The sequence below is a fragment of the Annulohypoxylon maeteangense genome, assembly GCF_022496945.1.
Source record: "Annulohypoxylon maeteangense strain CBS 123835 unplaced genomic scaffold GGS22scaffold_8, whole genome shotgun sequence".
Taxonomy (NCBI): domain Eukaryota; kingdom Fungi; phylum Ascomycota; class Sordariomycetes; order Xylariales; family Hypoxylaceae; genus Annulohypoxylon; species Annulohypoxylon maeteangense.
In genome coordinates, this window is record NW_025953255.1 from 1,230,615 (window position 1) to 1,247,021 (window position 16,407).

General features: G+C 36.6%; 3 protein-coding genes across 3 annotated transcripts; 2 read left to right on the forward strand and 1 right to left on the reverse strand.

The window, feature by feature from the left end:
* Positions 1–4,425: 4,425 nt before the first annotated feature.
* Positions 4,426–5,635, forward strand: GGS22DRAFT_141893 (uncharacterized protein). Its single transcript, XM_047958750.1, has one exon. It carries the CDS (start codon positions 4,614–4,616, stop codon positions 5,268–5,270), a length of 657 nt encoding a protein of 218 aa, XP_047819125.1. The 5' UTR covers positions 4,426–4,613; the 3' UTR covers positions 5,271–5,635.
* GGS22DRAFT_179834 (uncharacterized protein) lies at positions 5,625–8,365 on the reverse strand (the record flags this gene model as incomplete). Its single annotated transcript, XM_047963711.1, has 4 exons — positions 5,625–5,870; positions 5,904–6,568; positions 6,620–7,465; positions 7,591–8,365. 4 exons carry the CDS (start codon positions 8,363–8,365, stop codon positions 5,625–5,627), a joined length of 2,532 nt encoding a protein of 843 aa, XP_047819126.1.
* A 4,423-nt stretch (positions 8,366–12,788) lies between these two features.
* On the forward strand, positions 12,789–16,322 carry GGS22DRAFT_141976 (ras GEF). The gene is made up of 4 exons (XM_047958751.1): positions 12,789–13,392; positions 13,471–13,674; positions 13,800–15,595; positions 15,660–16,322. Exons 1-4 carry the CDS (start codon positions 13,086–13,088, stop codon positions 15,750–15,752), a joined length of 2,400 nt encoding a protein of 799 aa, XP_047819127.1. The 5' UTR covers positions 12,789–13,085; the 3' UTR covers positions 15,753–16,322.
* The last annotated feature ends 85 nt before the right edge of the window (positions 16,323–16,407 follow it).

Genomic DNA, 16,407 nt, shown 5'->3' on the forward strand with positions numbered 1-16,407 from the left:
AAAATATATTAATTATAATTATAATTATTAATAAAATTTCCCGGCCGATTTTAATTATCGTTTATAAAAAGTTAAATTTTTTAATTAAATTTACTTTTTTTTATATTATAATTAATTATAATTTTTTTTTATTATATATATTTTTTATATTTATTTTATATGTTAATATAATATAATTATTTTTATTAATTTATTTAAATCGAATTTAATTAAAAATGTATATTTTTATATTAAATGCGAATCGTTATATAATTAAATCGGTAATAAATAATTTTATTCGTTATATAATAACGCGCGATAAATAATTATATAATAATATTAATATGGTTATAAAACGGGACGAATGTAATACGAAACGATTTATTTTTTTTATAATAAAATTTAAATCGATAATTTTAATATAAAAATCGAATTTTTCTCGTTTTTTAATGTTTATAAAATATTTTTATATATAATATTAATTATTTATATAAATTTATTTTATATTATAAATAATTTATTTATTTATTTAAATATTATTTAAATAATATAATTAATTATAAAAATAATATTATTTATTATAAATTTTTTAAACGTATATAAAAAAAATTATTAATATATATTATTAAAGGTTTATAAAAATAATTTTAATTTATTATACGATATTTTTTATTTATAATTATTAAAATAAAACCGTTCGATTTATTTTTTTATTATTATTTTTATTATTTTTTTATTAAAAATAAATGTAAAAACGAAAAAAAATGTAATGGGTTTATTAATTTATTAATCCCGTAATTTATTTCTTTTTTATTGAATTTATTATATATTATTTAATTTATTACGTATTATAATTTCGGTATATTTTTTACGGTGAAATATAAATCGGTTAATTTTTTTTAATATATATAATTTTAAATTAATTTTATCGATAACGAACGAAACGAATATAAATTAAATAAATAAAGTAATAACGTTTTAATTTATATAAATAATATTTATACGTAAATATTAAATAAATGGTACGTTATTAAAAAAAAAATATATTAAAAATATTATAATAAATAAATTAACGTATAATAAAAAAGAAAATAAAATAATTTTAAAAATTATTTTATACGTTTATAAATATTATATTTACGAATATAAAATAAAAATAATATTTATAATAATTAAATATTTTAAAATATGTAAGTTAAATTTAAGTTTATTTAATTAAAATTATTTTTATAAATGTTATTTAAAAAAAAACGATATTTTAATTTTTTTTTTAAAATAATATTTAATTTTATAAGTTTAATTTAATATTAATATTATAAATTAATTTTAAATTAATTAACGAAAAATTTTTAAATATAATTATTACGTTAAATTTATTAAAAAATTTTAATCGGTAAAAAAATATTATATTATTATTTTATTAATAAATATTATTAAATATAAATAAATAATTATTAATAATTTATTTAAAAAAAATAAAAATTTTTAAAATAAATTAAAACTTTATATTAAAAGTAATATTTTTAAAGTTTTCGTAATTATATATAAAAAACGAATTAATGTATTTTTATATGTGTAATTTACGGTAAATTTTTATAATTTTTATATTTTTTGTATTTCGGTTTTTATTATATTTTTATTTATAAAACGGGTGAAAAATTTAAATAATTTATTTTTCGAAAACGATAAAAAAAATTAATTTATACGGCGTTAATTAATATATTTATATGTAAATTTTAATTTTATTTTATTATTAATAAAAAATTAAATATTATAAAAAAAAATTTTAAATTAATTTAATTTATTATTATCGATTTTTAAAATAACGTAATAATAAAATTTAAAAAGTTTTATTTTAAAACGTTTTAAAATTATAAATTTTATTAAATTATTTTTATTATTAATTTATCGTTAACGTTTTTTAAAAAAAATTTATATTAACTAAGCGTTTTGTAATTTATACGATACGTTAATAAATTAATTTTATTAATAAATTATTCGTTATAAATTACGAGTTTTTAAGTTTTTATATTTTTAATTTACGATAAAAATAATTTAATTTTTTTTTAAAATTAAAAATAAATAATATAAACGAAAAAAGTTTAAAAAAATTTATACGAAAAAAACCGGTTACGTTCGATAAAAAAAATTTATTTATTTTTATAAATGTAATACGAATCGTTAATGTAAAAATATTATCCGTTTTTTACGAAACGCGGAATATTTTTAATAAAATTACCCGTTAATTTTAATTTTTTTAAAATATTATTTTATTAAAATTATAATAAAGTTTAATTATTTAAAATAAAACTTTTTTAAATAATTAAAATTTAATTATTAATATAAATTTTATTATTATAATTATCGTTTTAAAATATAATAATAATTATAATTACGTATTTATTAAAAATTTTCTTACATTTTTTTATAAAAACCATTCGTTAAAACTTAAAGTAAATATTAAAAAATAAAAAGTTAATTAATTTTTTATTAATATTATTAATTTTAAAAACGAAAAAAACGATTTAATAACGCGTTAAAAAAATAAAATCGTTTAATTAATAAACGTAAAAAAAAAATTAAAATAACGAGTTACGTAAAAACCGTAATGTTTTAAATTTTTAAATCGGTAAAAAATTATTAATTTTTAAATATAATATTCGTAAATAATTAAAATTATTAAAGTTTAAATATTATGAAAAGTTTATTAATAAATAATAAAACATTATATAAATAAATAAGTTTAATATATTATTTTAATTATTTTAAAAAGTAATAAATATTATATAAATAAGTATTTTATTTTTAAAAATTTTTTATAATATTAATATTATATTAATTAATATTTTAAATATTAAAATTATATAAATATATTAATTTTTATAAATTCGTTTATTTATAATTTTATATAATATATTTAAAGTATTTTTTTTAATAATATATTATTACGTAATATTATTAAGTTTTAATGAAATTTAATATAAATTATATTATTTAATTATATTTTTTATAAAATATTAATATTTTTAATTATAAATAATATAAAATGAAAAAATTAAAATTTATTTAAATATAATAATATATTAAGTTATAATTTTTTTTATATAAATTTAACTTTAAAAATTAATTAAATATAATTAATTAAAAACGATGTTTTTTAATTTAATATAAAATTATATATATTATTTTATATATTTTAAATTTTAAAAAAATTTAATTAATTATAATAATTATTTTTTAAATTTTATATGTTTTAATTTAAACGCGTTTTTTTTATATTACGATAATAATAATAATAATAATATTAATTTTATTTAATAAATTTTTATTAACGTTAAAAATATATTACGATTTAATTTTTTAATTATTATTTTAAATTATAAAAATGAAAAAAAATTATATTTTTTATTAAAAACGTATTTAAATTATATTTAATAACGTTTAAAAGGTTTTTAATAATATATAAAAATATATAAATATTTTAAATCGAAATAAATCGAAATTATATTATTATTTACGTAAAACGAATAATAAAAAAATTAAAAATATACGAACGATTATTTATTATTTAAATAAATACGAAATAAAATAAAAAATTATAATTATTAAAAAATTAAATTAAAAATAAAAATATAATTATAAAAAATAAAAATAAAAATAAATAAAAATTACGTTAATAAAAAAAAATATTAAAATTAAATTTAAAAAAACTTTATTAAATAAAGTTTTATTTTTTAAAAAAAATATTAAACGATTAATATTTTATTCGTTAATTGTAAAATTATTTTTTTTATTATTAAAAAATTATTATTAAAATTTTTTATTTTTATATTTAATATATTTTTTATTTATTTATTTATTTTCGAAAAGTTATTTAATTAATTATTAAATTAATAATAATTTAAAATTTAAATTAATAATATATTAAGTTATTTTTTTTTACGTTTAAATATAAAAATTTTCGTTTATTTTAATATAATTAAAAACTTAAATAATATAATAAAATAATTAAATTAATTTATTTTTATTATTATAATTTTTAATATTATAATAAATAACGATTATATATTTATTTATTTATTAAATATTTAAATATAATAAAATTTAATTTAATTAATAATTATTATAACATTATTAAATAAATATTTATTTTTTTAATATTTTTATAAAAATAAAAAAATTTATTATATTTATTTAATAAATATTTACTTATACGTATTATAATTTATAAGTTTTTTAATTTTTAAATTATAAAATATAATATATTTTCGTTATATATTATATTTATATAATATATTTTTTAATACATTAATTAAATTAACGGGTTAACGGATTTATTTTTATGGTCCGCCGTCGTTTCGTTTATAGTAAATTTTTAATATTTTTTATATACGTTTTAATAAGATATCTGAATTAATGGAAATATTATATTGTGGTAAAGTTCGTCCCAAGTACACCGTAGGCAAAAGGCTCCGTTCAGCCTCAAGGACTTCATCTCTAACAAGGATCTTCCCTTCATACTAAATCATTCACGCTTCAAGTGATAAATCGAAGAGACTTTTACATCTTGACCATCCCCTGATGTCTCCTAGAACAATAAATCCATAGGTTTATATAGAAATACCTAAACGATAATGAATTCAACAATATGCAGTCATTGCCGCACGGCACTTCGCCAATCACGTCGAGCTCTACGAATGCTCCAACCACGCACAACATCAACCGGCAGCGTTAGGAAGAGCTCAAGCTCAGCTCCCAATACGACCCAAGACCTCGAGAACATCCTCTCAAAACCAAGTTGGTCCGTCCGCTCCCTCTTGCCCTCTTCGGCCTCGTCGGAATCTACGACTGGCTCCCCAACGATCACCCCACAGACCCTACAACATCTACTCCGGCTCTCCGCTCTCCCGCCCCCTAAATCCACCGGAGAGGAATCAAGAATGCTCGCAACCCTCGAATCACAACTCCAATTCGTACGTGCAATTCGCAAAGTCGACACTACCGGTATAGAACCATTGCGCGCCATCCGCGACGAAACGGCACAGGGTATGCGTGAACAAACCATCGGCCTAGACCAACTCAAGGAAGCCCTTGCGGGGGAGGACGTCGTTGGGCATGCACGGCGCCCCCGACGACGGCGGGCGGGGAAAACTAAAGGAAATGGACAAAAGGTGGAAGAAAATACTGATTCTTCGGTAGAGGGTTGGGATGTTCTTGGTGGTGCTAGTGAAACGGTAGGACGATACTTTGTCGTGCGGACGGGATCGACGGATCCAACCCAAGCAGGATAGTGAAGTCACGGCTGGAAACACGAAAAAAGACTTAAAAAGTAATATACGTAACAGTATGCATTCTGGTATGTGAATCGGGTATGTGAATCAAGTAAGTACAAACGTCCAAGCTATACTAACTTCATCCATTCGTATGCTCCCTAACCAGGAATGCTATCGCGAGCTTCCAGGGGGTGGATATGTTCCAGAAGAGAATTCCATAGCCTGCAAACTCCTCGTTCCTAAACCATAGAAAAAAACCCTATGATATAGAACCAACTCCCCATAACCGCCGCCTCAAACAAGAAATACCGGGTATCGTATCCGTTGCGGAGAATCCTAGAAGAGAAATTGCCGCCTTGCCAGACGTCAACGTTACTTTTTGTTGTTCTTCTTCTTCTTATCACTACCTCGTCGGTTGTCTCCGCCTCTATGCTCACCTCCACCTCCGCCAGCACCTCCGCCTCCGCCTCCGCCTCCGTTTCCGCTTCCGCTTCCGCCCTTACCTACACCACCGCTTCCGCCTCCGCCACTGCCTGCACCCGGGCCGGCACCAGCACCGGTACCAGTACCAGTAGGGACGTCGGCAATCGCTCGAACGAGTCCTACCTTGGTGGCTTCCTTTTTGCGGTTGGTACTCACGCCGTTCTCTACCTTGGTGGCTTGCTTTTTGAGGTTGGCACTCACGCCGTTCTTGTCTTTCCACCTCTGCTCGTTTTCTTTATCGAATTTCTCCAATTCGTTAGTCAAGCTAAGCAGATTGGCCTGACGCTGGGGGATAATAGAGGTATCAATATCCTCCCAACCAACTCGAGAAAGGGTGTAGCCGACGAGGTAACCCCATTGAAGATTGCTAGTGACGATATCACTCATGTCGAGGTTCTGAACATTCGGTACGCCTTGGATAGGCTGCAAGCCCGCGATACCCATCGGCCAATGACAGCTGCGGTATAGGAAGCCAAGGATATAATCATTCTTGGAATAGACATTGACGAATCTTCCGGCCACAACGCTCCTCAAGGCTGAACAGGCTCGAACTTCAGTTGGGCATGGTGCGCCCATCATTATCACGTTCTCTACCAATCCGAACGCTCGCTTCTCGGCCAGACACATCAGGCAAGCATAGATGGAGCGGGCTCCGAGACCGAATCCCACCAAGGTAACAGGTCTCTCTCCATAAAGTCGATTCATCAGGATATCGGCTAGCACATTGCCAGCCTTTTCTGCACGAACCATTCCGATACACCAATGATTGTCGACGACTTTGCTAATCCTCACGATGCCAACCGGCCATAAGGTCTTTCGCAACCTTTCAAAGACTAATATCAACATTAGCCAGTGTTCTAGTTAAATTGGAGAGAGCTTCTTACCGTTAACTGAAGACATCTCCTTTCTAAAATCATAACCAGGCGAAGTCTGCAGAGCCGCCATAATGGAATCGCCCGTATTCTTCAGTGCCTCCAATTCGTATCTCATGACGTATGCTTCATTCTTGTTGCCCAGGGCTTTCCAGGGATCAAGAAAGCTGTCTTCGCCAGTGATCATACCACCAATTCCGATAGTGACTCGCATTCTGCGGTCTCCTGTGGGCACATCTTTGGGGTCGATAAGTTCAGGCGTGTTTGCTCCGTGTATAGACACCATGCCGAAATCAAGTACATCCTTTCTATGAGCCTCGATCGTTTTGCTTCCTTGACGGGCTCCATACAGACCGAACAAGGTGCCAACGACCACAGTACTTTCATTCATGGGTCCCAGAAGTCCTGCTGTAGCAGACGGTTTAATGCTGACCTTGTTAAAAACAGTACCAATTCCGGCAGCGACCAGGGGAGGTGAGAGCGTGCCAGTGCTCCCACTTATGTTTGCCATGGCCATGCCCGGCTTCCAGCGTCGAGAAGTCTTGGCCTCTTCTGCCCGTCTCTGGACGATCTCCTCGACAGGGATACCCATTATGATATTCGAAAGAGCACCGGAAACTCTTTTCTCGTCGTCCAAGACAATAGGTAGCGGAATATCCAATGATGAAGCTAGTCGCACGAGTAGGATTCTTGAGTATAAACCATATTGGTCCAGCCCAAGGAAGATCAACAGTGTGCAATGCATAATAAGCATACGTTTTTCCTTAGAGCAGTACCTAAGAGGGGTATCGATTGCCGGGTACGCTTTATGGAGCATGTCTTCAATATGAGCGGGGTTAGGAGGTGGGAGGTTGAAAACTAAGACGTGAAGTTAGCTCTGGCCAGATACCTTTGGGGTATAAGCAAGGCAATGAACGTTAAAAGACAAGCAAATTACTAGATTTGCTCTTCACTCATGGACCGGCTCCTGAGGAATGACTTACCACTCGGCGCTTTTGGTTTTCCTCTCGTATGATAGCCGGACTGGGTGTTGGGCTGATTGCGTTGTTGGAAGCCTAGCTGTCCGGCATTACCTCGATTATTAGGCTGTCCATTATGGCCGCCGCCACGACCACCATAACCACCATAACCACCACGGCCACCGTGGCCACCGTAGCCGCCCTGGCTACCCTGGTTGTTTTGGTTGCCCTGGCTGCCCTGGCTGTTTTGGTTGCCCTGGTTGCCCTGATTGCTCTGATTGCTCTGGTTACCCTGACCACCAAATCCATTGCGAGAACCATTCTTGTTCCTGTCAGTCTTGACAACGATGTCGTTAAATCGCTTTACTGTGCTCAGACGCCACTTGTTAAAATGAGAAAGGGCATCTTTCTGCTGCTCACTAACACTCTCGACTAGCACTTGTTTATCCGACTTTCCTAGGACCGCTTGAAGCTCAGCAGCGTCCTTGGGGTACGTCCATCTGCTTTTGGGGACAAAGCCGAATTTGGGGCCTGGGCGTTCAAATACACGACGATCATTCTCGTTATCCTGATTTGGGATAATGTGACACTGTGCACCGGGGGGATTAATTCCTTGGTTGGCAGGAACTTTAACGGGATCCAAAGACTCGAAGTTCTCCAGCGTCCGCTTATGCATATCCTCCATAATGTCGTTGGCAAGTTTTACGAACTGGGCCTTCTGCTCCTCATCAAAAACGTCACTGAGATCGAGCTCGAAACGTTTGGCCGGACGGCCTCGAGGGGCGTTGTTTCGCGGCATGTTTCCGTCGTCAGAGGAAGACGAAATTGATGGACGTGGTAAATCCATCGTAAGAAGTTCAGTGGAAGAGAGTTAATGAGGGGAGTACATGAAAAGAATTTGGTCGAGAATGAATGGGAAAGCGCGATATTGACGTTGCTACTTCTTGGGTAAAAGAAATTTAATGCCTAGGAAGATGAAGTAAAGTCGTTGCTGCCAGGTAATAAATAAAATGTGCTGCGAGATACTTGGTTGCAAGGCAAGTATGTAAGTGCAAGCTTGGTGGATAAAAAGGTAGGTACAAGAAGGAAAGGTAGAAGAAGGTAGGAAAACGTTAACGAAAGGTATGGGCGCATGCACCTCAGTAGGAAAATGTGTGGGAAATAAAAACGGAAGGAAGGAAGGTACACAAGACAGAAAGTGAAGGTACGGGATGGAAGTGAATAACATGAAGGAACGGTGGGAACTTTGGGAATCTACAAGAATCGGTCGTCACCCACCGCGCTATTGAACTACCACGAAGTCGCAATCGCGATACAAGGGCAAGCCACTATTAAAAAAGGGAATCGCGGGGTTAAATATGCATTACATCTCCAGGGAGATCTGTGCTACAGATTGAAATACAATAACAAACAGCCTCGACTGTGCGCACATCGCATATCAGATGCATGAACGCGCAGATATCAGATACTAGCCTTTGTCATCTAGCCACTGCAGCTATCCGAGTTCCCTGGTTTGACGGCCGAATACTGCAGTATGAATAGATATTTCCATTTACTCGTTAATCGTTTCAATCTGTTAATTATTCTATGTTTTTATAGTGGTAATCACCTACTAGTTTCCCATGCGATGACTAGATAAAAAGGGGCAAGATTTGTCTGTGCCCAAACCAACCTTAGGACAGTAGAATCAGCCACCTAAATTGAACTTAAGTTCTACTCGAAATATTCATCTTGGCTACAGTACCCAGTATCCGAAACACCAGACTATCATCTATCTAGTAGCAAACTTACCTTCAACCTCTGACTCAACCTGGTTCTTACATATTAACCCGGGCAGTTTTGGTGCTTAACAGCTTTTAAAGATCTTATATATCGATGTAGATGACACTCGATATTAAGACTACCTACCTAGTAGGTACATACATTATGCAGGTAAAGTACCTAGGTACCTAGGATCCCGTCTCCAGGCTGCTGGGTCGTTGCGGTTTATGACTAAACATATCTAGACAGCTAACTACACAGTAGGTATAAGTTAGAAAGTTACTTACATACTTAAATATACTATGTACCTAGGTATGTACTTGAACACATGGCATTAAAAAGGTAGACAAGAATGAAAAGCCATTTATGAGCACTGTTCTCCTTTGATAGGTAACTTCATATACCGACTAGGTAGATAACATCGCTATGACTGCTCGGGTATATGCTACCACCCGTGATCCACAAACTCGGGACCACTCTGCCACTTCAAATTAACCACGCCTACGACTTGTTTTAATCCGCGAATTCCTATTATCCAACACTAGTGGGCGGTTCTTTAGGAATTCATCAGGTTTAGGATGCCATACGATCCCTACATGCTCGATATTGGATACCTAAACCATGCCCTTCTGGTAGTCCTTAGCATTCTCGAAAGCTCACGCTTCGCACTACTGTTCTCTTCGAGTTCTTCCTGTCGAAACCAGCTGTATATACTTTCAACACAATGATCCATACGCCTTTTTCTAACGTTCACTCTAGCTATCCTTACAAACAAATATATTGAGACAACACGAAAGAAAGCCCAGTAGCTAAGAGGCCCATGAGAAAATAGGAATAGGGCGACGAAACCCATGACATATCGCAATATCCGTTTAGATGACTGATCGAGACCCTTAGTAACCTTCCAAAATTTCGGGGTACTCTAGGTATTACACCCAAATACCCAAGTTAAAATCCTCAACGTAATACCAGGAAGAACTATGACCATCATGTCTGGCTACTGGTTCGATATTTTAGTGAAAATATGGTTCCCCTTAATGTGTGGAATAGCGATTATTATTTCGAGATTACTAGATTACGAGATGAGAAAATCATGAACTCAATTCATATACGTATCCAAGAGATGATCGCTTTCGTTACTCCTAGTTTGCTATTTAAGCTCCTGTTCTACTCGTCATACGAAGACAACCTTCATATGTTAGGAGAAATTGAGGGTATGAGACTTGTCGGTAGTCTGCAGCGCGATAACAATTCCTTGTGGCGGCGTGTCGTGGTACCCTACCAATAGCACGCTACAATTCGTTATAACCGTGCCCCAAAATCGTCAGCTCCGCTACAATATCCGACAAGTTGGCATCTATCTTAAGTTAGAAAAAAACTTGGGATTCTTCAGATACCGGTAGGGTACCTCACAAAACAGTATGGCTCCATTCTCCGGTATTGATAACTGATATTTTTTTGGGTATAGTTAGGTCAGGATCTCGTTATTGAATACACTCAACGATTCTCTAGAGACCAAGAATTCTCACGTGCCCACATCAAGTAGATCTTATCAAAAGGATCTAACCGACACAAGTGATCAGGGGTTTCTGCAGCGTATAGCATATTACCACCTAGTAGGTGAATAGCCACGAGGATAGACCGATTAGCACCAGATGTCCGTCTATAACCGACGTTGTCGGGGTCCATTCGGGAAGCCATCGGTATCAAACGCTAGGGGTGGCTAGAGCAACTTATGTATATTTAGTTAAGCACGGACTTCCCCCGAACCCGACCACAAGCCGATGATCCAGAACTCGGGACGAAGCTAACAAGTTCGCTTAATGGGTTGATCTAGGCATCTCAATGGCGTGATACATAATAACTATTTCCGCAGGATCCCCGCCTGGTATTCTATAGCTCGGGTTCGATGAGAGGTATATGTCCGTTGGCGTTGGCGTTGGCGTTTGGCGTAGGTACGTAGGAATTGGAACACACCAAGGCGCGTCGCCTATTGGTCAACCAACCCACGTGCGTACGAGGAGCTTTCTTAAAAGGATGAGAGACAGGTACCTGATACACGTATATGTAGGTATGCTAACATACGTAGCTCGAAGATATATGATTGGCCTTGGTTGTCAATCAAGATAGCCCAAGAAGTAGGCCGGAGCCGCTGTTCGTTTGTGTTTGACGCGTTTCTCCTATTTCCTCCCATTATGAGGCAGGAAGTTCGGATCCAATCAAGAAGCTCATCCGTTCAAATTCGGAGCATTTGAAGATCTGAGATTGGGTTTAGTTAGGCTAGACTCCGGTTTAAAGTATCATGAAAATGACAAGAAATACACATATCCATGTATGGAATTGAGTAAGTGCGGCCAATGCCCACGTGAAATCTTAACCTAAGTCTGCACTTGCTCAGCTTGAATGCAGGGGTATGTACCTACGGTAGGGAAGCTCCTATCGTCAAACTGGGGAAGGGGTTAAATATTTTTATTGAATAGATACCTTAAGGTACCTTAAACAACTGCTGTTATCCGTTGCAAATTGGTGGGATAACGACACGTTAAAAGTATAGCTTAAGTCACTTCCGACTCGAGGATGTGGGATCATTGGCCGTATCCGAGGGTCCATATATTTATTACAGGGTCACTCCCTAAGTGCTTCAGCTGAGGGGGGATTCAATTCAATGATGTTCATCCCGCAACCGGATAATTGAACTCACCTCACCTTGACCCGTCGACCATTCGACGTCGCAATCTGAAGACGACCGAATTTAGTAGGTCTTCGTGTCATGATGACCGCAACCTAGCATCATCCACCTCTAAACATCATCTCCTTCTTCTACCTTATTCAGACTCTTATCTACCCGTCGAGACGGTGGCTGGCCGAGATCTAGCGAGCGGATACCGTATTTCGTCTCAAGCTTCCCGCACTGGGCCTAAAGCTCAATTACACCCACAGTTGACCTACGTACAAGTACGAAGGACTGTCGTGTTCGTATGAACTTGCCCCTCATGGCTGTGCTGCACTTCAAGAATTGACACCCGCGCTCTAGGTTAGACCGCGCAACGATCACACAACCCTTCACCTGGTCGATATACTCCCGCCGCAATAATATCGGTGAAGCCGTCTCGCGCATTTCGTTTCGTCACTTGCCCGACCTTCCCCAAGCATCTCCAGTGCATTGTCACACCAGTCTATCAGGTCGCCTAAACTACAACGGGCGTGTTACATTGCACGATAATTCGTAACGGCTTTCAGCGAAGCAGATGTTAAACCCTCTTAGACCCCGTTAGACCTAGGTAACTCGAGGACGGTAAAATCGACCAGGACACTCCAAACTACGTGAGCGGCTCATAATAGACGATTCTATAGCACTCTCTGTATCATTGATATCTCCATACTTCCCGAGCACGGCTTCTTCGATCACGGACCCCTACCTCGACTGCTGACCATTCCGATCGGAAATATATCCCTTGATTCCCCACCCCTCCCTAAGAATTTATTTAGATTCCTTGTCGCCGGTTCACAACTCGATTTTATTTCCGCATAGATATCATAAACGAAATAAACCCACCCCTTATGGCAATAATACACATACAACTATAGTCATGAGAGCTCTCCGGTGAAGCTCCATGCCGGCTCGACACCTTAGGTTACTAATTATATGTGATCTCAATGCTTGGATGCGCTTATCGAGCTCCTTTCGTTGAGACTTAGACCGTGCGATTTATATAGCCGAGGATTAACTTAAGAGTTGGCTACATGCGATCGACAAAATGGAGAGCATCAACATTTGTGTTATAGGGGCCAACGGAGTCGGCAAGTCCCACTTCATACAAAGGGCGATGTCCTTACCACGCGTTCCGGGTCCCAATCCCACAACCGCACGCATTAATATCGATAATGTTCCTTACGCCGTTACTCTATTTGAGTTGGATCTCGAGTACTTCGACGTAGATCCTGATCGGCAAATTAAGTGGCCGAAACAGATGGGCGGTGCAATTGTACCTCGAGTAAATGGTGTTCTACTCTTATACGACGTGATGAATAGAGAGAGCATCATAGAGTTACCTCAAACCCTAAGTAAGTCATTGTAGATGCCATTCTATACCTTGAATGTCAACGAGATACTTTAATACGAGCAAAGACTAAATTAAATAGATGCACTCGTGAATTCGTCATTGCCAGCAGTCCTGGTCGCGACGAAGTGCGATAACCCGGACAATTCAAGACACATTGACACAGAGGCAGTTGCTGCGGCATGTCAATCGTGTCTTGCAACTTTTAAAACGTCTGCAAATAAACCAGAGAGCGCGAGGATAGCTTTATCTACGCTTCTAAAGGCATTAGTGTTGCGGAGCCTAGGTAAGTTTTAGCTCGAGGCCGTCCCCCCTTAATTAAAAAAAATATTGCGAAATACATTCATTCATAATATGATAGAAGTTTATGTAGCTTTCGCTTTTCCTAATTTTTGCTAATCATGAATACAGAGGCGGAGGGTACGGACGGGATAGGTTCAAGACGCAGAGCAGCTTCGGCTGCGCATCTTGATACCCAACTAGAATCATCAAACGCCCGGCCCTTAAGCCAACATAGCAAGCACAGCCGCGCTAGTTCGGATATGTCATTGCTTCGAGGTTTTCCAAGCCAGCCAGGAACGGATTATCGCACTGCAAGATCACCTCGTGTTGATTATACGGGAAGCCATGTCACCGGCCAGTTTCCAGACAATTCGGAAGATGATCCAAACCAAACCGTTTCTAGCATGCTCCGCACAACGGGAATCAGGCTAGATCGTTCCCAGAATGCTGCTTCGTTCTTGGACATCGAGGATTCAGATGCGGATTCGATGAGATATTCTGACGATATACCTTTACTACAGCGAAGCGATGAATCGGTATTTGAGAGGCCGGCAAAGAAGCTCGGTGTTACTTTCGACGAATTAGTAGAACGCCTTGTTGCCCCTAAGATGTCTAGAGCAGACAACAATTTCTTAGATATATTCCTATGTTTATATCGCAAATTCTCAACACCTGGATACCTCTTTTCGTCACTCCTATCCCGGCTGGACCGTATCAAGGACGATAAGTCTGTCCATTATCTTACTAAGACGGCTACGCAACTTCGAATTATTGAAGTGATTGCGAAGTGGGTCGCGACTTATCCTGGAGACTTTGCGCGGCCTGGGACAAAAAGAAAGTTAGAGGATTTTGTGAGACACTTATCTACAGAACCAATATTTTCTATAGCTGCGCAACAAATGCGCAGAACGCTAGAGTATGCCGTGATTGAGGCCGACGACACGGGCTGGGAAAAATCCGACAGCGCCGAGGATATCATAGCAGACGAAAGTGAGCTGGCTGCGAAAGATGCTTCAAGGCGTTTTGGCGACCTATCGGAAAGCATGAGCTCTCTCGGTGTTGATGAGCCGATCGAGCGACGACCTTCGGCTAGCTCATCTTTGCAGACGGATTCTGGGACTGCTGGAAAGATCCATTCATTCCAATTCCATTCGTACGAGGATTATGAACGAGAGGCGGCGACGATGGTGCCCACATATACATTGCCCCTAACCAAATTCCGATATCACATATTCATGGACACGCAAAATGACGATATCGCGGATGAGATGACGCGCATCGACTGGGTCATGTTTTCTTCGATTAGGATACGTGACTTGGTTCGGCACGTTAGCTTATCTACCGAACAGAAGGAAAAATGTAGGGCTATGAAGAATGTAAACCGCATGATCGCCCATTTCAACCACATCGCTGTCTGGGTTTCCAATCTAGTCCTCATGCGAGACAAAGCCAAGCATCGCGCCCAGATGCTGGAGAAGTTCATGAATATCGCCCTGAAGCTAAGACAGCTAAACAACTACAACGGTCTCGCAGCCGTGCTTGCCGGCATCAACGGAACGGCCATCCATCGTCTCGGCCAGACTAGAGCGCTTGTGCCAGCAGATGTTCAAAAGCGGTTTGCGAGGTTAGTACTTCTAATGGGCACGCAGAAGAGCCACTTCGCCTATCGACTCGCCTGGGAAAACTCGCCATTGCCGCGCATCCCTTTCATCCCGTTACATCGTAGAGATCTCGTCTCTGCCGAAGAAGGTAGCATGACGCTGGTGGGGCCCCAAGGGGATCGAATAAACTGGAAGAAATTCGAGATTCTTGGAGAAATTCTCCTGCCTATCATGAAGAGCCAGGGCACCCCATATCCAAACCTATCCAAGCACGACACGGCGAGGGAACTTATTCTAGACTGTTTGATGCCTACGGACGAAGAGGTAAGACGGATTTCACTTATTTTACAGTCCGTTTAGGAGCATACTCGCTAACTTCGCATTTTAGGATATCTATCAACGCAGCATTCAGGTAGAATCTCCTAGCGGTGGCCCTATAGATACTGGGAAAAAGAAATTCCCCTGGTTTGCGAAGTCATAACGACCACGTTCATTTTCACTTACGTTCGATAAGGGATAAATTTAACAGCCAATACTAAGGAGGAATGCTTATCGGATCAACGCCGGAGTTGGTGTTAGGCGGGCGACAGTTAAACTCCGACCCCTGTTTCCGAATATGACTTTTTGGAGGGCAAAGGTAGATTCGACCGGATGGTATACGACGGATGACTTTGGTTTTCATTTTGGCGATTTCCGATTTTCCAGCTTTGCAGCTATGTTTATCAACGAAGAGCCAGTTGGCAGGGGCTTAGGGCTTCTGGGCTATTCTTTTTATTTTCGTAGAATTAGCTCCGTTGCCGCGATTTATTTGGCGTCCATTCTGTTTTGGTGGAAACGATTCCAACCACGGCAAGTAATGTACGGATCTCATCTCGTTGGCGTTCGATACACTATTGATATACATACGAGGTATAGAGAGGGTGTAAGGTAGCAGTACATATACCTAAGCATGTGCTTACATGTATGTGCTTGCTCAGGGATGTATACCTGCCTAATGATGTCATCACACCCAATATGCCCAATACACCCCGCACATGCTTTTATTTCCCCTCATTAGGAGCTCTATGTACAGTGCAAGTATTTCTTTAACAGATTTTAAGCATCGGACAAGATAAGAACTAATAAGCTAGTAAGGT

Excerpts from the sequence above, each read along its gene's own strand:
- GGS22DRAFT_141976 (XM_047958751.1), top strand. The coding sequence starts at position 13,086 with ATGGAGAGCATCAACATTTGTGTTATAGGGGCCAACGGAGTCGGCAAG. Across the intron at positions 13,393-13,470 it reads AGAGTTACCTCAAACCCTAA|ATGCACTCGTGAATTCGTCA; the intron begins GTAAGTCATTGT and ends TAAATTAAATAG. Across the intron at positions 13,675-13,799 it reads ATTAGTGTTGCGGAGCCTAG|AGGCGGAGGGTACGGACGGG; the intron begins GTAAGTTTTAGC and ends TCATGAATACAG.
- GGS22DRAFT_141893 (XM_047958750.1), top strand. The coding sequence starts at position 4,614 with ATGAATTCAACAATATGCAGTCATTGCCGCACGGCACTTCGCCAATCA.